The sequence below is a fragment of the Mobula birostris genome, chromosome 10 (assembly GCF_030028105.1).
Source record: "Mobula birostris isolate sMobBir1 chromosome 10, sMobBir1.hap1, whole genome shotgun sequence".
Taxonomy (NCBI): domain Eukaryota; kingdom Metazoa; phylum Chordata; class Chondrichthyes; order Myliobatiformes; family Myliobatidae; genus Mobula; species Mobula birostris.
Window position 1 is genome coordinate 124,369,410 of NC_092379.1, and position 25,091 is coordinate 124,394,500.

The 25,091-nt window shown below is 40.1% G+C and overlaps 1 protein-coding gene across 2 annotated transcripts; it reads right to left on the bottom strand.

Annotated features, from left to right (window-relative positions):
* Positions 1–190: 190 nt before the first annotated feature.
* On the bottom strand, positions 191–24,769 carry LOC140204308 (sorting nexin-12). Of its 2 annotated transcripts, XM_072270921.1 has the most exons (5): positions 24,366–24,769; positions 5,589–5,684; positions 4,780–4,904; positions 3,101–3,203; positions 191–1,439 (listed from the first exon to the last, which is right to left on the bottom strand). In XM_072270921.1, the coding sequence occupies exons 1-4, from the start codon at positions 24,531–24,533 to the stop codon at positions 3,101–3,103; spliced, it is 492 nt and encodes a 163-aa protein (XP_072127022.1). In that variant the 5' UTR covers positions 24,534–24,769; the 3' UTR covers positions 191–1,439. The 2 variants fall into 2 exon arrangements, with proteins under 2 accessions (XP_072127022.1, XP_072127021.1); XM_072270920.1 differs by having other exon boundaries at positions 191–3,203; positions 24,366–24,768.
* Positions 24,770–25,091: the final 322 nt, after the last annotated feature.

Sequence of the window (25,091 nt, forward strand, 5' to 3'; positions counted from 1 at the left end):
TCAGCATCCAGATGAACCTAAAGATCTACACTGTCATAAACAGCTTCTTCCCCTCTGGCATCAGGTTTTTTTTTCCCCTTTTCGCACTACGTTGTGATTGATTGGAATTTTTGCAACTGTACTCCTGTCACAAAGAATTTCCGGTGATAGTGAACCCAAGTCATGTTACAAAAATAAAGACCAGCACAAATTGTGATTTTATAGTGGTTTATTATGAATGCAAAAGTGGACACATCTGTTTAGATTAAGAGAAAGCTGCTTAATATAGTAAGTAATCCTTTCCCCACTGACACAAAAAGCACCTAGATAAAACCAATGTAATAGTACAAAGTGAATTTACAGAAAACTCTTGTTTTAAGTGTTGAATAGGTCAGGAGGGCACATTATTGGCAACAATGCTGAGTATCAAGATTAAATTGTCAGCTCCATGCCGGTTTACTCATTAAATAAAACAAATCAGATTGATTTCTGGTTTCTGGAGGCAGCAACAGACTGCACTTCGCATTGATCTTTGGCAAAGATTCTTCTAAAGCATCACCCCAATATTGAAAGAATCAATCTTCAAGTGCATACCCATTCACAGATCAGATACAGAGTTATCAACTTTACTATTCCCAGAAGTATAAACTGAACAGTTCCAATGTATTGTACATTTGTTTCAATTACTACTCCACATCCAGTTATCACTTGGATATTCCAAATCCATTTGGTCCTGAAATATTATAAACATCTCCCACTCAGAACCGAAAGATTCAGTACATTGTGTTCTTCACCCTCATAAAGCAATTGATCACTGCATTTCAGCTGTGTATAACCTAGGGTTTCTCCATTGCCAATCTGCCAATAGCTTGACCTGCCTACTTACACTGCAGTTTCATTCAGTGCTCCGGTTCCTCGGTTTGGAGTATACATCAAAAACTCTCAACTCCAAGGTTCTTAGTGAAAGTTATATTCCAAGCTGGGACAAAGTGAGAATTTTATTTCCAACTGAATTGTTAAATAAACTTCACACATTCCAATTGAAAGGGACAAACACCTAAAATGGGAGACGTTTAACGAATACACCCAAAAATCAGCAATTAGGTCACCAAACTGGCTTGTCTTCTGTATTTGAAGACATCCCCACTCCATCTGCTCTAACTGATGAAATCATTTGTCAAGCCTTTCACTTTTAACTACTGAATGTACAACTCTTCAGTTCTAAATGCTACAATTTACTACTGTAGAAGAAGTGTTTGATGCAAGAGTACCCAGTACAAGCAGCAAACAGGATAGCAAAGCAAATGAAACCAGAAAAAAAAAGGTAAAACAATAAAACAGTAGGATGGCAGAAGCATTAAGACTAACAACTGTAATTGTCTTCAGGTCAACAGCCTTTCCATCCAAAGCACTGCAGGTGACTCAGATTTGCTTCCCTATTAGAAGTCCACAGAGAGAATCTGGAGTTTGGGGAGGGTGGGTGAGGGAAAAGATGGAAATCAAAAAAAAAAAATGGCAGTTTAATAGTAGGGTATTGATTGAAGCTAACACCAATGGTAACTTTAATTTTTAAATTGGCATTGTAATTTAAAATACAGAGTCTGCTTACAAATAACTTTTGGGACTTAAATGTTATTAACTGGATGGCTTAACCAAATGCCATTGTATTTACCTGGCATAGTTACAGGATTATTCACTTTTAAATTAATAGTCAACACGCAATAGCTGTTGAGAGCATGTCCATGTTTCTTTTGGAGGCCTTCAGAATACAAGTGCTTAACACACTTACATCTCAAACCAACTAAAGACCACAATTACAAAGAATCCGTGCTAAGATCTGTACAATGATTTCAAGCTGAAGCAGCAGCACCGCTAGTGAATCAGCAAAGTGTAAAATTATAGAGTGCAAAAAATGGAAAGGAGCAAAAAAATTGAGAAACCAGAAATTAATCTGATACAGTTTAGAGTTTATGGTTGGAACCAAAGATCACATTTCAATCCTTTCCTAGGAGGTTCCTTGCCAACATCAATCCTTTTAGTCTTGGATTCAATTGCTCATTAAACAGGAATGTTGAATATTAAAAGTCACTGAATACTTAACAAAAATCACTTTAACAGAAGTTACCCAATGTTACTTGCCAAGATGTTGAAGATGCATCTTAAGACTACATAGCTTATGTACATTTTGCAATAAAGTGTAAAACTCACCAACTACACTAAAGAACAATTGCAGCACATTCAATGCTTAATCTCCTTAAGGAAAATCCCAGATTATATACTGGCCCTCAGAACCTTTGGCCAAAAAGGGACTAAAATAAATAAATTCAAAGATATGTTGTCAACATTCAGTCATATTAACCCTTTAATAAAGTAGTTTTATAATGTATGATATCAACACAAGTTATCCGTAGGCAAGGGCTCAGTTTTAAGCACTTAAAATTCATCATTTGTGGGTTTAGGCATTTTTACAATTCAAAATCTGGTCCAAGAGGATCACCCTTTACAAGCCCATACAAAACCATTCAGTGCATCACATGACAGAAAAAGTTGAAGAAATCAGAGCACATGTACTCAAATCAGTGGAATCTACCAAGATACCTTGAAGGTTAAAGCTTTAGAAATAACTTTGATTCTTCAGCAAATTGTTCTCCAGCAAAAACAGAAAATATTTTGTAGGGCACACAAGCTTAACAGTTTTGCAATATGAACAACTAGCTTAAACAAGTCAAATCAAGCATACAAAAACTAGAAATTGTACTTGACTTCCAGGAGGTCAGTAAACCAAACTTTAATGGTGCCATTCCCTTTCAAGTGAAATCATGGACTTGGGGTAGAAACACAACAAGGGGAATGGGGAGCCTCAACAATCTGATGTTTTCAGTCCAACTCAAACCAAGAATCCCGAACTACAGAACCTACATTTCACATGTAGAACTTGGGAGAGCACACAAGGTGTTTAAAATGCAAATGTATGATTCTGAAAAACCTGTGTTCTCTAGAATGGTTGAAGTTAGAGACAGGCGATTATAAATGCATATAATTTTAGTGTAAAAAATAAATGCAATTCACTGGAAGTGAGGTGAGGGGGTGTGTGAGGAAGAAACCAAAGAACCCAGCTGACCTATTGACGCACTTTACCAGGTACATAATTCCTATCAATGCATTCTTCTTGTAAGAACATGTGGAGGCAGCGTTCATTCTGAGCCAACGGATGACCGGCAATTCTAGAAAGAGAATAAAGTTAGATACATGAAAGTCATGAATTAGGAGTAGCTTACTTATCCATAAGTTCACTCCACATACATTTCCATCGAAATGTAAAACCATCTACCTCTGCCTTAATATTCAAGAACTCCATATTCACAACTTGGAGGAAGAACATTCCAAGGACTCATGAACTGCAAAAAAAATTCTGTTTCAAAATAATGGCTGCCCATTTTAGATAACTGCAAGTCCCAGATATGAGGAAAGTACTGTACTCGTAGTGTACAAACTCACAATGTCCATACCTTATGTAACCAAGCACAAGATCTCCACTTTTGTATTCAGTTTTCCTAGAATAATTGTTAGTATCCCTCGTTCTGTTGCAAGGGCATAATCTTTGTGAACCATACACAAGGACACCAGATCCCTTTGCATCTGATTTTTGCAGTCACCCGTCGGATAATGGGTCTTTTCCTGTCAAAACGAAATTTGACATTATGCTGTTTTGTTAGCGCTTTGTCTATTTTCTTAGGTACCTTTTCTATGGCACCATTAAAATGGCTTCTGGAAACCTTGATCCATAATGCATGTTACTGGAATCATTAAGCTAATGCTAGTTCTCCACAACTTTAAAAAGCTACAAAATTTCATGCTACAACCACTTCACCTTCTCCTTGTCGGAACCATCCTTGCATTTTGCCCATAATTGATTTTTAATCAATTCCTTCTTAAGTAAGCATTTTGACAATGTGTTAAAAAAACAAAGAATGTTTCACCTTCTACTTCAAAACTTAATTTTCTTCTGATAAATTTAGAAGATGAATCAGTTGCCACAACTGAATTTAATGCCAAATTCTGAAAAATGCGCTCCAGTTTACAATATTTTGACTTTAGATTGCAGTATAATGGGCCTTGTAATACTGATGTTGCAATCAGGTCAGAGACAAATTTTCAGATTGCTCACCAAAATAAAAAAAAAGCAACAAGTCACTAAGAAGCTTTCCAAGTGTCCTGTACTTCCACAAAAACAAAGCCACACATTACTAGGATGACAATGAAGGAAAAGATAATTCCCTATGTATAAATGGTCACAGAAAAGTCCTGCATTGTCAGAGGTCTGGTCACTTGCCTTGTCTATCATTTACACAGCCCATCAGAAATATGATAGAGGACTCTCCCACTCAGATCAACCTGAGAAGCTCATCACTGAGACTAAAGCCTTTTTGGCTGGCATCCCACTCACCAGCCCAAATATTTACCGACAGTCAGTGGCATGTGATATGTGTGGTGCACAAAGTGCAGAGTTATTTATTTAGGTTATACCCAGCAAATCCATGACACCACCCAGAATAATGCATGTGAAAATACTTGCAGGATTCCCTCCAAATCACATAACATCCCAATTTGGGAATACCAGAGCTTTATGATTCTGGGTCCAAATACTGGAACATCTTACCCAGTACCTTAATGTGAAGGATTGTACCAATTCAAAAGGCTCAAATACCTTTGAGGGTAATTAGCAATAAACATTGGTCTTGTCAATGATACTTTAAATTCTCAACAGTCAGGATTTGTAGAATTAGTCAAAGAATTTACTTGTTAATGAATTGTTCTAATCCCACTCTTCTTTCTTCAATAAAAGACTCATCAAAAATTCCTTCATCCATTCTAAATGGAAGTTGCCGTTTCAAAGCTTTTCCTGGTAATGGTGGAACAACAATCTGCAACAAAGAAAGGAAACTAAAAATTTAAGAAATGAATCTATTCAGGCAAGTCAAGTTTTAAAATGCATACTTTCCCACTTATAGGATACAATACACAAATATCGTGCAGAATATTTAAGGCAATAATCTGAATCGTCCACAAATCCCTCAGTAGCTTTATAACAAAGACCTTGTAAACCACGCTATCTTATTATTCTTATTCTAACAAAAAAATCAAGTATCTAAATCAGTATGGAAAGCTTTGATCAAAACACTTGCCTTGCTCACTTCAACCATATTTACACTGCTAAAGCAATGACAGACATTTTTCAGATTGCACAAATTTTGTTTTACAAAAGTATTGCTTCAAAATAATTATTTCTGTAGCCCATGTATGCACCCAAAGGGTAGAATTATTTCATAGGCAGTGGGCATACACAAACAAGCATTAAGAGCATTTTGATACTTCAACAAAAAGCCACTGTTTGTGAGAATGGTTTAAAGATGAGTTTATTTTAAAAGTGTCTCTAAAAAAAAGTCTTAATTTAAAAGATAAAGCTTGTAATTGATATTCAAATGCACGAGCTTTGAAACCACTTTGATTGTAGTGTTTTAAAAAGTTGATATCAAATAGTCTGAATAAAATCTAACAAACCAGCAAGAGATCCATAAATCAATGCACTTCAAGTCAATAGCCTTTACCTTACTGTCTCTCTCCAATTCACTTTTTAACCATTCAAAGTCACTGTATCGTCGGCGTACACATGAATCCTTCATTTTAAAGATTGGAAGATTTGTCTGCAAAAGGACAGATAATGAACTTTAGTGATGTACAGTAGCTCTATGTACATGCAAAAGAAAGCACCTCAACTATCAGACTCTGCAACTTGTACAACAGACTTAATAAGTTATGGTACTGAACAATTATGTCTACAAATGAACACACTGTCAGACAATACAAAACTAGGTCCACAAAGCACAACGGTAGTAGTAAATTTGAACGACATTTGCTTTTTATCTTTCTGCTGCAGGGCTTAATCACCTGGGTTATTACTCCATAAAAACAATTGCAAAGTGAGGCAACATCAGTATTTGAGGCAGAAATTCCAGAGTTGAAATATGCAATGCAGAAATTAGTGTGGGGACAGGGGAGAGGAAGATGGATTACACCAGATTTTAAATTCCTTTTTCACTCTTATTCCACAAGAATATCCAGATTTGTTCTCGAGAAAACATCTGCACCAAGATCTCCAGCTTTAATTTGTCAAAAGCCAGCTCCTTTCAACCTACCATCACTTCTACTCAGGCAATTTTCATCTATTTCCTCAAACTTGATTGACCTCAGCTACTGTAAATAATTTCTAATTAATTATCATGCACTCAGCTTTGACAAGTTTACACTGTCAAACAAGTGAGAAGTCAGCTTTCAAATTCCTTCTTCCACTACACATGCAATGTCATTTTCCCGGTGCCTGCCCAGCTACCTTACAGTATCTCAAGCATCTTGAATCTGTCGCTCAATTCGCAGTATGGATACCATGAGGAAAGAACAAAGAATTTCTGCTTTCTTCCAATCACATTTCCATCATTGTAAACCAGTTTCTCACTGTGTTCAAGGCCTGATTTTCAGTGTTAAGAAAATTTCTGCATGAATTCATACTCTTGTTAATGTAGGATGACAAATATGGGTCATGCCATTGACTTTCGAGAAGAGAAAGGTTCCTGCTAAAACTTCAACTGATGCAAATAGACACAGGCACAGATGCCATAATATACTTACCTCATGCAAGAGAGCCAGCAGAACCAGAATACTTTGAGATAAGGAATTCATTTTACATGCCTATGCAAAACAGGCCTTTTTGACAAAAATAGTTTTGCTTTTCACTTTTGCTTTGCCATTCATTAATCAGAGACAGGATATAGAATTATTTAGACAGAGAGGATTTAATTGCAACACTTAAAGAGAAAATGGAGGGCTATGGTCCAGTGTCAGGCCAATAGGACTAGGCAGAGTAACATCTTGGCATGAACTAGATGGGCTGATAGGCCTGTTTCTGCATTGTAGTACTCCACAATTCCAAACACTTGCAGATAAATATAAATACTATGTTTTCTCCCCCCTTAATTCCCAGTCTCTCCGTAGTCACCAGGCTGGAACAAAATGGAAAAACTTAAGGACTGGATATAGCATTATTGGGCATTGCAGAGTAGTATTTACAAACTGAGATCTGGAAACAAATTCAAATCCTGCGGATGGTTGGCAATTCAAATTCACATCGAACTCCATTGCAAAGACATACAGAATTCCTGTTGTTTGCCAGGTTATACACTAGTATTTTACCACTACAATCTGCAAGAAATTAAAGCAAATTGTATTGGGGGAATAAATTGTCCCGACACAGGGTTTTGTCCTGAAAAAGCAACACTTGCTTCCTCCAACACCACGCCTGCTCCCACATTAAAAAAAAGTTGCTGCTCAACCCGTTGAGGTTCTCCAGCAGATTGTTACACTAGATTTCAGCATCTTTTGCTACAGCAGCCAATGCAACTTCAAGCCTATAACATGAAAGTTGAAGATGAGCTACAAGTATCCAAATGAACTACTCAAGGGATCATTAGGAATGGGCATTCCACGCAGAAGTTTCCAGCAATACAGTGGCATGCAAAAGTTTGGGCACCCCTGGTCAAAATTTCTGCTACTGTGAATAGTTGAGTAGAAGAACTGATCTCCAAAAGTGATAAAGTTAAAGATGAAACATTCTTTTCAACATTTTAAGCAACATTAGTGTATTATTTTTGTTCTATACAATTTTAGAGTGATAAAAAGGAAAGGAGCACCATGCAAAAGTTTGGGCACCCCAAGAGATTTGAGCTCTCAGATAACTTTTACCAAGGTCTCACACAATTAGCTTGTTAGGGCTATGGCTTGTTCACAGTCATCGTTAGGAAAGGCCAGGTGATGCAAATTTCAAAGCTTAATAAATACCCTGACTCCTCAAACCTTGTCCCAACAATCAGCAGCCATGGGCTCCTCTAAGCAGCTGCCTAGCACTCTGAAAATTAAAATAAATGATGCCCACAAAGCAGGAGAAGGCTATAAGAAGATAGCAAAGCATTTTCAGGGAGCCGTTTCCTCAGTTCATAATGTAATTAAGAAATGGCAGTTAACAGGAATGGTGGAGGTCAAGTTGAGGTCTGGAAGACCAAGAAAACTTTCAGAGAGAACTGCTTGTAGAATTGCTAGAAAGGCAAATCAAAACCCTGTTTGACTGCAAAAGACCTTCAGGAAGATTTAACAGACTCTGGAGTGGTGGTACACTGTTCTACTGTGCAGCGACACCTGCACAAATATGATCTTCATGGAAGAGTCATCAGAAAAAAAACCTTTCCTGCATCCTCACCACAAAATTCAGCATCAGAAGTTTGCAAAGGAACATCTAAACAAGCCTGATGTATTTTGGAAACAAGTCCTGTGGACTGATGAAGTTAAAGTAGAACTTGTCCGCAACAAGCAAAGGTATATTTGGAGAAAAAAGGGTGCAGGATTTCATGGAAAGAACACCTCTCCAAGTGTTAAGCACGGGGGATGGATCGATCATGCTTTGGGCTTGTGTTGTAGCCAGTGGCACGGGGAACATTTCACTGGTAGAGGGAAGAATTAATTCAATTAAATCTAGCAAATTCTGGAAGCAAACATCACACCATCTGTAAAAAAGCTGAAGATGAAAAGAGGATGGCTTCTACAATAGGATAATGATCCTAAACACACCTCAAAATCCACAATGGACTACCTCAAGAGGCGCAAGCTGAAGGTTTTGCCATGGCCCTCACAGTCCCCGACCTAAACATCATCGAGAATCTGTGGATAGACCTCAAAAGAGCAGTGCATGCAAGACGGCCCAAGAAGCTCACAGAACTAGAAGCCTTTTGCGAGGAAGAAATGGCGAAAATCCCCCAGACAAGAATTGAAAGACTCTTAGCTGGCTACAGAAAGCGTTTACAAGCTGTGATATTTGCCAAAGGGGGTGTTACTAAATACTGACCATGCAGGGTGCCCAAACTTTTGCTTCAGGCCCTTTTCCTTTTTTGTTATTTTGAAACTATAAAAGATGTGTAACGTTCCGTTATATTGGCTTGTATATGTCTAGGGGAAATCCCGCCCAGCAGCTGCCTCAACACTCCCCACAGGGTTGGTCGCCGTCCGAATCAATCACAATCATCAGCCAGCACACCCAGTAAATTTTAACAAGTACACTTTATAGATATTACTAATTCTATGACATTAATATAAATTTGATACAGAGAGGAAAGTAATGAAAAAAAAAGGCTCCAAGACTTATCAAAGTCCAAGTTCTTTGCGTGCTACCGTTAGAGCTCAATCGATTCCTGACAACTACCCGGATCCTGTCGACTCACGGCTCGGGACCACCCGGAGTGACCGACTGGAGCCTTTCCGCACGTCCACCGTCCTCCCTGTCTCTCCTCCAACTCCCTGCCAAAAACCCCCGTCCGCCGTCCTCCCCGTCTCTCCTCCGACTCCCTGCAAAAACCCCATCTCCAGTCATATGATACAGCATGGTATCCGAAAACAAAACGATACATGACCACCCATTGGTTAATAGCACCCTGCTGTCTGTATTAACCCAAGCAACTGTCTAGCTAGAGACTTTCTCAGCATTCCCCAGTATAACATAACAAGAGAAGCCATTTTAAATTTAACAAAAAAGAAAGACCCCGTACAGATGGAAATAAAAAAAGTAATCTTGCTTAAAATATTAAAGAAATGTGTCATGTTTAACTTTATGCCTTTTGGAAATCAGGTCATCTTTTACTCACTTAGCTATTCACAGTAACAGAAATTTTGACTGGGGTGCCCAAACTTTTGCATGCCATTGTAGCTTGTGAATGAGTAGGAAAGATCAACATCCTTATCCTAGATTTAAAGAATGGGAGTTAATTTTCAGACATGAAGACTTTCATAGTGGCGCAGACCCCTGGACAGGGTTGCATAATTTTGGATTTCCAAGTGCAGTTAAAAACCGGTAGTAAAGTATGTAAATGTACAAAACAATTCTGGATAAACGCCCCATGGATTAAATATGGAACTGCAAGGTAGCATCCTCTTTCAGTTAAGTTACAAAATCAACACAGCAGACACAAAATCAATACAAATTACTTGGACTTTAACTAGCAATGGAAGGATTAGCCAATATTTCACACTGCTGTTTTGCAGCAGCTAAGGACAAACAATCCCTACCTAATCGGCACATTATGTTCAGAGTGGTTTGACAAGTGTAGAACAGAAGTATCAGTTGGCAATGCCTGCATTATTGCCATCTCCAACTACCCGCAATGGCTTGTAATCTCAGACTGTAATTTTTAATGACAATTTCTTCATGCCATTTTGACCCAAAAAAAATCAGGTTTTAAGTACATCAAATCTTAAGGAATGATTATGATCCTGCAAAAAACATACAATCAGCTTTGCTGTTTAGAGAAAACTTCAATGCAAGTGATTGTTTGCCCTGCTTGATGACCTGACCGTTACTACTCATCAGATTAACAATACAGGAAAAGGAAATCCTGATTTGCAAGTCATTTTCTTCCATAATCAATGAAAGATGACATTTACTGACTGCAAAATCATAAGACCATAAGATAGAGGAGCAGAAGTAAGCCATTCGGCCCATCGAGTCTGCTCCTCCATTCAATCATGGGCTGATCCAATTCTTCCAGTCATTCCCACTCCCGTTTTCACCCCATACCCTTTGATACCCTGGCTAATCAAGAACCTACCTCTGCCTTGAATACACCCAATCACTTGGCTTCCACAGCAGCTCGTGGCAACAAATTCCACAGATTTACCACCCTCTAACTAAAGTAATTTCTCCGCATCCCAGTTCTAAAAGGACATCCTTTAATCCTGATGTTGTGCCGTCTTGCCCTAGACTCCCCTACCACGGGAAATAACTGCCATATCTAATCTGTTCAGGCCTTTTAACATTCGGAATATTTCTATGAGATCCCCCCCATTCTCCTGAACTCCAGGGAATACAGCCCAAAAGCTGCCAGATGTTCCTCATTCGGTAACCCTTTCATTCCTGGAATCACTCGTGAATCTTCTCTGAACCTTCTCCAATGCCAGTATATCCTTTCTAAAATAAGGAGCCCAAAACTGCACACAATACTCCAAGTGTGGTCTCATGAGTGCCTTATAGAGCCTCAACATCACATCCCTGCTCTTATATTCTATACCTCTAGAAATGAATGTTGTACAGCAATGTTGAACATTGCATTCACCTTCTTCACAACCAACTCAACCTGGAGGTTAACCTTTCGAACGTTCGCTTTACGAAACCTCACTGTTACGAAAGACCTACGTTAGTACCGTTTTTGCTTTCAGAAGGTGTTTTCACTGTTATGAAGGAAGGCAGCGCGCAATTACAAAAATCAGCGCGCGATAAAAGGCAGCACGTGCCCTGAGCAGCCGCTCTCCCCTGGATTCGGAACGGCATTGCTTTAATACATTGCATTGAGCAGCCATTAGCAAGGTGAGTTCTAAGGTGTTGGAAAAGCCTGAAAGAGCTCATAAGGGTGTTACACTTACCGTAAAACTAGACATAATTAAGCGTTTCGATCGTGGTGAACGAAGCAAGGACAAAGTGAGTTTGACTTGTGGAAGTTGACGAAGATGATGTTGAAGAGGTTTTGGCATCCCATGACCAAGAACTGATAGATGAAGAGCTGATGCAATTGGAAGAGGTAAGGATAACAATCAAAACCGAATGCAGAAAGTGAAGCAACTGCATGAGATTTTCGCTGCAATGATAAAGTACGACTTTAATTTTGAAAGGGTATGTAGGTTTAGGGGATATTTGCAGGACGGTTTGAGTGCTTACAAACAACTCTATAATAGAAAAATGTGCGAGGCTCAGCAGTCAAGCAAGCCTTCCACATCAGCCACAGCAGACGACGAACCTCAACCTTTGACATCGAGGTGGGCAGTAATAGGAGAAGATGAGCTGCCTGCCCTGATCGACAATGAGATGACACCCCCGTGTCCCACCACCCCAACACCCAGGCCCTGGACAGATACTGTACCGATTCGCGAAGAACGCAGCAGTAGCCGGGAGGCACACAGTACATCTTTAAGAAAAAAGCCCAACTAAACCTGCTAATTAATTAGGTGCCGCCTAGGACGTAATTGTCGGCCCAGATCAGAGGCGATGCAATTGGCAATCGCCTCTGATCTGCGCTGACATTTATGTGCCGAGCAGCACCTAATTAATTAGCATGTTTATTTCGGCTTTTTTCTTAAAGATGTGCTGGGTGCCTGCTGGCTACCGCTGCGTTCTTCGCGGCAATGTATCGGGTCGGCAGCCCGGAGGGTGGGGGCCACTGCACCACCCAGCCTGCAACGACTCAGTCTAACACACCATCATCAGTGTGCTTGGCACTGTTTTCCCAATTCCGGTAAGTGATACTACACGGTACATACATTATTTCTACTTTATATAGGCTGTGTATTTTTACGTGTTATTTGGTAGATTTGGCAGCTTCATAGTTTAAAGGTTACTGGAGAGCACGATTATGCCAACAGCGCTTGCGTGAGATTTTCACTACGGAGATCTGTGCAGGCAAATCGCTGTAGAGAAGTATTTCTACCTTATATAGGCTGTGCATTTATCATATCATTCCTGCTTTTACTATATGTTACTGTTATTTTAGGTTTTATGTGTTATTTGGCATGATTTGGTAGGTTATTTTTGTGTCTGCAAACGCTCACAAAATTTTCCCATATAAATAAATGGTAATTGCTTCTTCGCTTTACGACATTTCGGCTTTACGAACCGTTTCATAGGAACGCTCTACCTTCGGATGGCGGGGGAAACCTGTGATAGTCTGCCTGTTTATTTCTTCCACCAAAGTGCATGACCATACAGTTTCCAACATTGTATTTCATTTGCAGGCTCTGTTTCCTCAACATTACCCGCTCCTCCACCTACCTTTGTATCAGCAGCAAATTTAGCCGCAAGTCCGTTAACACTGTAGTCCAAATCATTGAGATACATCGTAAAAAGCAGCATTCCCAACATCGACCCCTGCGGAACTCCACTGGTAACTGGCAACCAGCCAGAATAGCATCCCTTTGTTCCCACTCTGCTTTCTGCCAACCAGCCAATGCTCCACCCACGCTAGTAACTTCCCTGTAATGCCATGGGATCTTATCTTGCAGCACCTCAAAGGTCTTCTGAAAATACAGGCAAACCTTGAATAAAAAAGTTAAGGAAAACTGCTCATTGTAGGTAGTCAAGCAATAGTGATGCCATCTCTTAATAGTTTTCTTGTGAATCCAGCTTCTGTGATGCTACTGCAAGATTCTGACTGCAGCGATATACACAAGTACTTATGCATATGACAATAAACTCAACTTGGCCTTTGAGATCCATGCAAATACACTAGACATTGCAGCAGTATAGAGTTCAAGCCAACAGATTTTAAAGTGGCATTTCTTTAAATTGATCATTATAATGTCCACTTAAATTAAGTCTTTTTAATATACACTATAAACTCCAATTCAAATTTGGGTAGATAAAATTTTAAACTGTACTTTATGGAGCCAAGGACACATGTTTTGGGATTTTAAAAAAATCAGTCAGAATGCTTTAAACGTAATGACCTCTACACAGAGAGTTGTCCAGGAAAGCAACATCCATCAGTGATCCCCACCACCTAGGCCATGCTCTCTTCTCTGTGCTGCCATCAAGAAGCTCCTGTAGCACCTTCAAGACCCACACCACCAGGTTCAGAAACTGTTAATACACCTCAACCATCAGGCTCTTGAACCAAAGAGGACAACTTCACTGAACTTCATTTGTCCCATCACTGAAATGTTCCCACAACCTATGAATGTACTTTCAAGGACTCCTCTCGTGTTCTCAGTATTTATATTATTATTTTACTTTTGTATTTGCAGTTTGATGTCTTTTGCACACTGTTTGAACATTCAAGTTGCTGCAGACTTCCATTGATTCCATTATGGATTTATTGAGTATGCACACAAGAAAATTAATCTCAGGGTTGTATATGGTGACACATGTGCACTTAGATAATAAATTTAATTTGAACTTTGAATCTCCCCACTTTTCGCACAAGCACTGGAGGGTGTAATATGCCCAATCATAATGTCCAATTTCAATTCTTAAAATCACTCTAGACATGCCAGCAAGTCTTTTAAAAGAAAACTTCAGAACCTACACTATCTTAAATTACTGTACAAGAACACAATTGTTTAAACCTGTCTGACAAAGAGACATTGTTCTAGCCAGACTGCAAAGTCCATTTTCAATCTCACTCAGAACTGGTGCCATACCAAGTGGATATTCAAGTTCTCGCAAGTACAATAAAATAATATTTCAAATGGATTCTATTGTTTCCTGCAAAGTTTGGAAATTACTTCAGAAAATGAATATTCTAATAAGTTTAAATAATGTAGAGCATTTCCACATTAGACATCACAGAATACACACAAATAACCATAGTGACAAAAGGTATATGTCATATACAAAATGGAACAGGAAGAATCATGAATTGAAGCACAAAGTCCACCATTCCTGGGTCAGAAAATAGATGTATCCAAACAACATCTGACAAAATCTCATTGTACATCCATCTCACCTCCCAAGCAAAGATATCAGTATCTACATAAACCTGGAGAATGGAAAATAAAAATCCATGGTCTGTTGTTTGCTTTAAAATGGATAAGCAAGACTTATTCCTGGCCCAGTCAATGCATCCTTAAAAATCATACCAGGCCTTTATGTTAACTTTAACCAAAGCAGAAAGTACAAATTAAATAGACATAACCAGTTCTCTTTCAGACCAAAATGATTTTTCAATGTAGCTGATTAGAGGGCAAAATCAGAAAAACAGTCAGAAATACCAAGGTGTGGAGCAGTTTGGCTCAATGTACTGAGGTTTAAATGATGTGGAAGGTTTTCACTTGAAGAATGTTTTAAAAAGAAAGGTCACTTGGAAACAGAAATCAGATTGTGGAAATTTTAATTTTAAAACATGTATAGAGCCAGCTATATTGATGTTAAGGATACTATCAGAACGAGCTATTCAAGTGCAAGATTTGTTTGTTTTATCGACTACATAAAAGTATTTGATAAAGTGAAGCACAGTAAGTCATTTGAAATATTACAGAAAACTCTAGATCTAGATTTGAAAGACCTCTGCCTAATCAGAAATCTGTACTGGGAACAAACTGCCACTGTAAGAGTAGATGGAGAAGTGAGTCAGTTTACGAAAATCAAGAGAGGCGTTAGACCATGGTGTGTTTTCTCCCCTGATTTATTTAGTGTGTACAGTGAAACAATCTATATACTAAAACTCTCATGCTCTGTCTGTCTGTTTGTCACCTTCAATTAGCTGCATTACAGCGGCACTTTTTTCGGCTAAATTGAATTAAAATGCGCTAACTTACAGAATGCAAGCAAAGTTCAGGGTTATATATTCGTATAAAATTGCTCATTCGCCAAAAATCAACAAGCTGCCTTTCACCCAAGACCCGATCGGCCACCATGGAAATCAGGATGCAACAGCCCGACGCATGAGCACGGCCAGCCTCAGCAGCACCTCACGATGCTCACAGAGCCACTTCCACCTTCCATGGAGACCGCGACGCCACAGCCCAACGCATGCGCACGACCAGCCTCAGCAGCACCTCACGATGCTCACAGCAGCCACACCAACCGCAGCAAAAGGGCAGGGCTATCACGTCCATTTAGGAGAGCACCAACCACATCATCAAGAAACAACAGCATCTTGGAGGCTTTGGTGTTACTGCTTCCTATCTTCTATCACGCATTAGGGTAAAAATATATGGATAGCCTAATTATGTTGTGTAGAAAAAGAAAAGGGACATTATGGTCAAGAGATGACGCCAAACATCGTTGGGAAGCAGCAAGGAGAGGGAGAGAACAACAATCAGATGAGGCCAGGGCCGCACAACTCCAGGATCAAAGATTCAGGACAAAAAAGATGAGAGAAGACGAGACAGAGGAGGTCAGGCATACACGTCTCCAAAATGACAACAATAGGCACAGGCGGAGGACAGAACAAGAATCCAATCAGGCCAGGGCCGCACGACTCCAGGATCAGAGAGAAAGAACAAATGGTAGAAGAGATGAAGGATGAAAGGGCTGTGTGTCTCCAGAATGACAAAAACAGGCAGAGAAGGAGGAGAGAGGAAGAGACAGAGGAGAAAAGGAAAGATCAACTCGACAATATGTGGCACAGATTAATTATTGCGAGAGATGTGGTCATAAAAAGAGTCCTTTGTTAAACGAGGAGCAATATTTGTCTTGCTACGCGTCTTTCTTCTTTAATACACTGACTACTTCTTCTTTAATTTCCAAAGCACATCACATCACACTGCACTACCTTTCTCCCAAAAGGTGCCCCAATGAGTCACCCGGTTGTCTAGTATTATAAAAAGATAAGAAACATCTTGGGAATCAATAATTTCAGATATGCAGATGACACTGTGTTAATTGCAAGTACGGAGGAAGAACTACAAAACTTAATTGATAAAATTGTTGAAGGAAGTGCAGAAATGAGTTTATCAATTACAAAAAGGCAGAATGTATGGTGATATCGAAAAAGGAGAATCCTATCTGCAGGCTGAGAATAAACGGGGAAGACATAAAACAATTACAAAACTTTTGCTACTTAGGAAGCTGAGTGACGTCACATGGCAGGTGCAACATAGACATCAAAAGAAGAATAGGGATGGCAAAAGACACCTTTACGAGAATGAAGAGTATACTGACCAATACTAAACTAGACATGACAACCCACCTCAGAGTACTGAAATGTTAACATTTATCCAATTATGTTACATGGCTCAGAATGTTGGACAATATCTGGTAACATGAGGAAACGAATTGTAGCAGCAGAGATGTGGTTTTTGAGGAGGATGCAAAGAAAGTCTAACAAGGATATCATGAACAGAGCAAACACAAAAAGAGGAGTTAGAATGCATGGTCATTATGGGAAAGATTGAAGGGAAGAAAGCAAGAGGAAGACAAAGACAAATGATGATGGAGAAAGCAGCCAGAGAACTGGAAATGAATACCAATGAATTGATCCACTTGACCCGAAACAGAAGTGTGTGGGCCATGGCAGACAAAGCTCAAACTGGGCATGGCACCTGATGATGATGATGATGATGACGACGATAGAGCCAAATGCTAATTATAAACTTTGAATTAGTTATCTAAAGATGAAAAGCCACAAGGCAGCAAGAAAAGGTGATACAGCTAAATTTAGAGCTCCACAGAACTTGAGGTAAATGTGCAACAGTGTCAGAGGGAAAATATCGCTGGATCAAGTCAGTCCCAATCTGATGGATTAAACAATCACTGAAGTAGTAACAATTCATAGGGATTACAGTAAAGGCACAGTAGGATTGTATATTTTTTTAGTAGATATCTCATGACCATGCATACTTTGCAAATTGCTTAAATACAAAGCAAAGGAAGAGGGGCAAGATTAAGCAAGCAACATGTTTAAGTATTCTTAAAAAGGCTAAAGTGCAATAGCAGCTTGCAAGGACAGATGCCTTTTCTTGAGGCACACCATTTTGCAAAGTGAGGTGTTGGGGAAAAGTGTGCAAGAACACCGAGGCAAGGTATAGTAAAAGCTACTTGTCATTGTATTTTTGTTATAAAACTGGAATATGGAAGTAGTGACCAATTTTTTAAAAAAAAATAAGATTTCGGGGGTGGGGGGGGTGGGAAGAATCACATAGGCACAGCAAAAAACTATTTGAGAATGTCTACATGGCCACATGTTGCCAACAACCATTAGCTTCAAACACACCACTAGTGCCATTAACAAGTTTCTCCAATGGCTGGTATATTTCCAGACCTTTGGGCTCATGTCCTTATCATGATGTTTTGCAATTGAGAAGTATACATTATTCCAGCAGATGGAAACAATAAAACAGCAGCAAGTCTGAAGCCATTTAAAGTCAACTTTAATTTATGTACCTTCTGGCAAAGCAAAATTCAGTATTTTTAAAAACGCACTTCCAGCCTGATAACAATTACTGTTTACAATGGCAAGTAGACAAAACATACCAACAAGTCCAAATGATTTTCTTGAAATTTCTACTGAATATTTTGCCAGAAATATCTGGATCTTGAAATTCTTACACGAGAAATTTTTCCACCCTTTCAGCTATCAATAAAGTCACCGCAAATATAACAAAGTAGCCAATTACTAAAAGCAACAATAGGGAAACTGAATATATTCAAGCAATAGTCACTTAGTTGAATTGTGTTTGGGGATTACAGATTATTCAAAATTTAGTGGTTTAGAAATTCAGACACAAAGCACCACTCAGTGAAATGAGACTACAATCATTGTTGTCCCTACACATGCAAAAGGCAATGGTGTAGAGAATCTTGTCACAGCAGAGACAGAAACTGGAGTAGAGAGGCCCTTTGAGCAGGGGTTCCTAACCTTTATGCCATGGAGCCTTATCATTAACAGAGGAGTCTGTGGACCCCAGACTGGCTACCCCTACCTTAAATGAAGACAGTAGTCAGAGCCAGCTGTAGGAGTTTGGAATAAAAGGCCCTTTAACATCAATTCCTTTCTCCTGTATAAAATCACCAGCATACATCTCCTGCAACAGGACCACAACTGTTTAAGGCGATATTACATTGATTATCATTAGCTGACAGCCATTGCACTCGAGTTGCTGCCAAACTTTGTGCACCCAATCAAGTAAACCAAACCCTGAAGAACTCAGTGGGTCAGGCAGCATCTAAGAAGAGGGATAAACATTTGATGTTTTAGGCCAAGACCTTCAAAACTGGAAAGAAAAGGGGCAGAAACCAGAATAAGGTTGGGGGGGGGGGGGAAGATAGTCTGAGATTCTATCATGGTGCCATTTGCTTGATGCACCTCTGAATTAGTCACTCTACTTTTGTTTTTAGTATCTCCATCTTAATTGTGACCTTCCTTCATGGGTCCATTTGTCATATATAAAAAAAATAAGCATATGATAGTAACTGACCACAGGTTTTGATGTATTCTTTGGTTAAGTAGCATGTAGGTCAAAATTCTAGCTTTAAGCAAAGTCATGGCGTAAACGTTTTATTCCAAGACAGATAAGTGGCTTTGAAAGCCATACTCAGCTAGACCAAGGCCATTTGAATTACTATGAATGGTATAGCGAAATTCATTTAAAAACATACAAATCATTCAAACAATACTTGAATAGTATTTTTCATTATTAAGATCAATGACTAAATAGGTCCTAATTGATGAGCTTTAGGATAGTATCTCAATGAGTAAACTCACTCTCCTGTGGAAGATTTATACCAATGGTCTCATTCATGTCCTTCACTTAAAGCAGTCTCAACTTTCACACCAACAAAAGCCACAAACTTGTTAAGAGTGTCACCATGAACAATTGCTGAGGCAAGAGCAGGAGTCTGAGTTTTAGCCATTTCATCAACATTAACCAGTCATTTTGTCATTACTTGCATACCTTTAAAAGCTAGGATAATCTAGCAGCCAGGTATTTAACAGCTGTAGATTACATCATGAACAGTTCTGTAGGATGTACCCTGTAGAACTCCTTTAGCATGGTGAAAAGGTCAAATCTTTCTTTGCAGATAACAGACCTGCTGAGCATAGCTAGTATTCCACCCCACCCCCAGCCCCCAAGTCTGATTGGTGCTGCTAAAATGTTTCAGCAAGTTACTCCCATGAATCCTTACCCAGGGTTCAGTAAGTTCTTCAGATTTCAAAGTTGAAAGTACAAACCCCATTTCCAGAAAAGTTGGGATATTTTCCAAAATGCAATAAAAACAAAAATCTGTGATATGTTAATTCACGTGAACCTTTATTTAACTGACAAAAGTACAAAAAAATTTTCAATAGTTTTACTGACCAACTTGATTGTATTTTGTAAACATACACAAATTTAGAGTTTGATGGCTGCAACACACTCAACAAAAGTTGCGACAGAGTTAAAATATGATTGAAAAGTGCACAGAAAAGTCATGCTACTGTGACAATTATAGCCACCTGGGCTTGGGAGTACTTCGGAAAACCACAGTCCATCGCTGCATCCAGAATTGCAACTTGAAACGGTATTACGCAAGGAGGAAGCCATACATCAACTCTATGCAGAAACGCCGGTGAGTTCTCTGCGCCCGAGCTCATCTCAGATGGACAGAAAGACTGTGGAACCGTGTGCTGTAGTCAGGTGAGTCCACATTTCAGCTAGTTTTCAGAAAAAACAGGCGTCCAGTTCCCCGTGCCAAAGATGAAAACAACCATCCAGATTGTTATCAGCGAAAGGTGCAAAAGCCAGCATCTGTGATGGTATGGGGGTGCATCAGTGCCCACGGCATGGGTGAGTTGCATGTATGTGAAGGTACCACTGATTCTGAAGCGTATATTAGGATTTTAGAGAGACATATGTTGCCATCAAGGCGACGTCTCTTCCTGGGACGTCCATACTTATTTCAGCAGGACAATGCCAGACCACATTCTGCACGGGCTACAACAGCGTGGCTTTGTAGACACAGAGTGCATGTGCTTGACCGGCCTGCTGCCAGTCCAGATCTATCTCCTATTGAAAATGTATGGTGCATCATGAAGAGGAGAATCAGACAACGGAGACCACGGACTGTTGAGCAGCTCAAGTCTTATATCAAGCAAGAATGGACAAAATTTTCAATTGCAAATCTACTACAATTAGTATCCTCAGTTCCAAAACGATTAAAAAGTGTTATTAAAAGGAAAGGTGTTGTAACACAATGGTAAACATGCCTCTGTCCCAACTTTTGTTGAGTGTGTTGCAGCCATCAAATTCTAAAATTGTGTATGTTTACAAAATGCAATTAAGTTTATCAGTAAAACTATTGAAAATCTTTTCTTTGTACTTCTGTCAGTTAAATAAAGGTTCACATGAATTAACACATCACAGATTTTTGTTTTTATTGTACTTTGGAAAATATCCCAACTTTTCTGGAAATGGGGTTTGTACATATGTCACCATTTACAACCCTGAGATTCATTTTCGTATGAGCATACTCAATAAATTCAGAATAGAATAATAACTGTAATAGAATCAATGAAATGCCGCACCATCTTGAGCACTCAGACAGTGTGCAAGTGACAAGGTGTAAATGCAAACACAAATAAATAAACGAGAACTTGAGATGAAGAGTCCTTGAAAGTGAGTCCACAGGTTGTGAGAACAGTTCAGTCATTGAACAAGTGAAGTTACATAAACAAAACACTGGAGGAACTTAGCAGGTCAGGCAGCATCAATGGAAAAAAGGGTACAGTCGACGTCTCAGGCTGAGACCCTTCAGCAGGACTGAAGAAAAAAAATGAGGAGTCAGGGTAAAGGGACGGGAGGGGAGAGAGAAACACAAGATGATAGGTAAAACCAGGAGGAGGGGTGAAGTAAAGAGTTGGAAAGTTAATTGGTGAAAGACATACAGGGACGGAGAAAGGGGGAGGGGGAAGGAGCACCAGACAGAGGCAATGGGCAGGCAAGGAGATAAGGAGACAGAGAGGGAAATGATAATGGGAAATGGTGGAGAGGTGGGGGTGCACATTACCGGAAGTTTGAGAAATCAATGTTCATGCCATCAGGTTGGAGGCTACCCAGATGGAATACAAACTGTTGCTCCTCCATCCAGAGTGTGGCCTCATCGTGACAGTAGAGGCCATGGATGGGCATGTCGGAATAGGATTGGGAAGTGGAATTAAAATGAGATCACTGGGAGATCCCTCTACTTCTGGCAGATGGAGTGAAGATGTTTGGCGAAGCGGTCTTCCAATCTATGTTGGGTCTTACAGTGATTTCCCTCTCTCCTTAGCTCCTTGCCTGCCAATTGCCTCCCTCTATCACTCCTCCCTCCTTTTTCTTTCTTCCGTAGCCTCCTGTCCTCTCCTATTAGATTCCACCTTCTCCAGCCCTGTATCTCTTTCGCCAATCAACTTCCCAACTCTTTACTTTACCACCCCCCTGTTTCATCTATCACCTTGTGTTTCTTCCTCCTCTCCCTCCACCCTTTGACTCAGATCTTTTTTCTCCAGTCCTGCCGAAGGGTCTCATCCCAAAATGTCGACTATGCTCTTTTCCACAGATGCTGTCTGGCCTGCTGAGTTCCTCCAGCACTGTGTGTGTTGCTTGGATTTCCTGCATCTGCAGATTTTCTCTTGTTTGTGTTGAGTGAAGTTATCCCCATTGGTTCAAGAGCCTGATGATTGTGGGGTATAACTGTTTCTGAACCTGCTGGAGAGTCCTGAGGGTCCAGAACCTTCTTCTTGAAGACAGTATGGAGAAGACAGCATGAGCTGGGAGTGGGGATCCCTGGTGATGGATGCCGTTTTCATGTTCTGTGTAGGTGTGCTCAACGGTGGGGACGGCTTTACCCATAGACTGGTCCATATCCACTACTAATTGTACGATTTTTCAGTCAAAGGAAAGGGTGTTTCCATACCAGGCTGTGAGGCAGCCAGTCAATATACTCTCCACTACACATCTATAGACATCTGTCACAGTTTTAGATGTCAATCTTCACAAAAGGAAGTAGAGGTATTGCCATGCTTTCTTCATAATTGCACTTGCGTGCTGGGCCAGGACAGCACTTCAAACAACAAGAAGGAACTGGAAGTGCTGATCCTCTTCACCTTGATCCTCAGAAGAGAACTAGCTCATGCACTGCTGGTTTCCTCCTCTTGATGTCAATAATCAGCTCCTTGGTCTTGCTGACATTGAGTGAGAGGTTGTTATTATGGCACCACTCAGCCAGATTTCAATCTCCCTCCTAAATGCAGACTAGTCACCGCCTTTGATTTGGCCTACAACAATGGTGTCACCAGCAAACATGGAATTGGAGCTGTGCTTACCCACACAGTCATAAGTATAAAGCAAATAGAGCAGGATGCTAAGTACACAGCTTTGTGGTGCACCAGTTCTGATGATTGTGGAGAGGTTGTTACCAATCCAAACTGACTAGAATCTGCAAGTGAGGAAATCGTGGATCCAATTGCACACGGAGGTATTGAAGTTTATTGTTTTGTTTTGAAGGGATGGTGGTATTGAATACCAAGCTGTAGTTCATAAAGAACATCCTGATGTATGTATCTTTGTTGTCCAGCTGTTCCAGGGTTGAGTGAACAGCCAATGAAATGGCACCTGCTGTGGACTTGTTGCACCAAATTGGAGTGGATCCAAGTTGCTTCTCAGGTAGGAGTTGCTATACAGCCTTTATTTCCTAGTGTTTCAGCAGAATCTGGATAGAAAAATTACTAACACTTAAGCAAAACTCAGGTCAGCACCACAGATCCCCCCCCCCCCCCCAGGCATTAGGAACAAAACACTCAAGAAAATCAGTTTGGAAGTAACTACATCCACCTAAATAACAGGTCTAAGATATTTCCATACTCATTTGACAGATTTTTTTTAAAAAAATCACTTCCAATGCAATATCTCATATACATACTTTGCACAGAAAATTCAGATGAACAAATGAAGGCAACATCATTTTCTGACACACCACTTTATTAATACCTTCCCATGCTGCAGGATAGCATCTGTGCTGTTTATCCAATAGTGAAGCTGTTTTCTACATTTCAATTGTTAAACTCTCCTCAGTAAAGCCCAAAATAAAATACACTATGAGATACAGTTTTACAATTCCACGTTTTACTTAAAAAACGGGATTTCGCAAAACGAGAACTAGGACCAAAAACAAATTTTGACAGTTGAGATAAACACGATATAATCAGACCACAGACCTTTCTATAAAGCATCTAGCGGTGCTCTGCGCAATTTACTTTCAAATGTCGTGAATGCCATTTAAAGAATCTTGAATTATTAGACATATTTGCACCTTCAGTCCATTCTTCGAATAGCAGGAATTCTTCTAAGATATGTCTCCATTCACCAGAAAGTTAAGTGATTGGAACGACAATACATACCGCCTGTCAGCGACGTAAACTAACGTTAGATTTTACAGGAGATTGTTTGGTCCTTCTAGAAATCTCTATAGCTAATGCTGAGAATAAACCATGAAAAAGTTACAAGATCAACTCGCTAATTGACCCGCCCTTACAAATAAAACGTATGCGGTTATATAAAGGCATAAACGGAAAGCAGACATTGCAATACAGAAAATAACACTCGGGAGCCTACATTTGGTTGTTTTAATGCCTAAATTAATGTAGAAACGCCAAATATACATTTGTACAGATAATGTTGTTTTGTCAGTAGGAATGACCCTACGTTCATTCTCCCAAAAATAAAACATCTTTCCCACAGAGGCAAAAGACTGCCATGGTCTGGAGAAAGAATGAAGGCCACAGCGGAAGCCTCGGGCTCGATTTCCAGCCCTGCCCGGCTGTGCAGGACAGAGGCGGAACACTCACCCTCATTCGGACCTCGTAAGTGGTGTACTTGCTCCTCCCGACGCCGATGGTCTGCGGGTTGAAGATGTCGATCTCTAGGAAATTGCTGGGGGGACCGTAGGCATCGTTCAGATCCTGCGGTTTGCTGTGCAGTCTGCGGGTGTCGGCCACCCCGAGCGCCTCCGCCATCTTCCAGAGAGGACAGATTAAATTTTAAACCCCGCTCTGCTTACTTTACCGCCAGCGCTCGGTCTGAGGCGTTTTAAAATGCAAAAGATTGACAGACTCCACCCGCAGCCGGCATAAACCAATAACGCAACATTCATCCGCACATATTACTTATTCAGCGTTCTGAAAATCGGGCGGACCCTTCCCTCGAACCCATGAGAGGGGATAAATCAACATCGACGTCTCTCTGTCACAGGGGTGCTTGACCATTCATAGTACAGGGCGAGCTCGCTGCGCTTCGCACCGGCTCGGAATATTCTCCCGCACTGCGATTCGCCGCCACACGAGAACATGGTATATTCATGTTACAGGGCGCATCTTGCCCTCAAAGGCTTGCACCGCACTGAAAATTGATTATCCATGTTACAGGGTGTAGCCTTCCTGTGATACAGTGTCCTATCTAAATGATGTTGGAGATGTTTTATTCAGACTCCGAGTGTTAGTTTGCCCACCTACGCCACAGCAGAAGGCAACGCCCATTGCATTGTATTACCTTTCTTTGAACGGAACTGTTGGTTT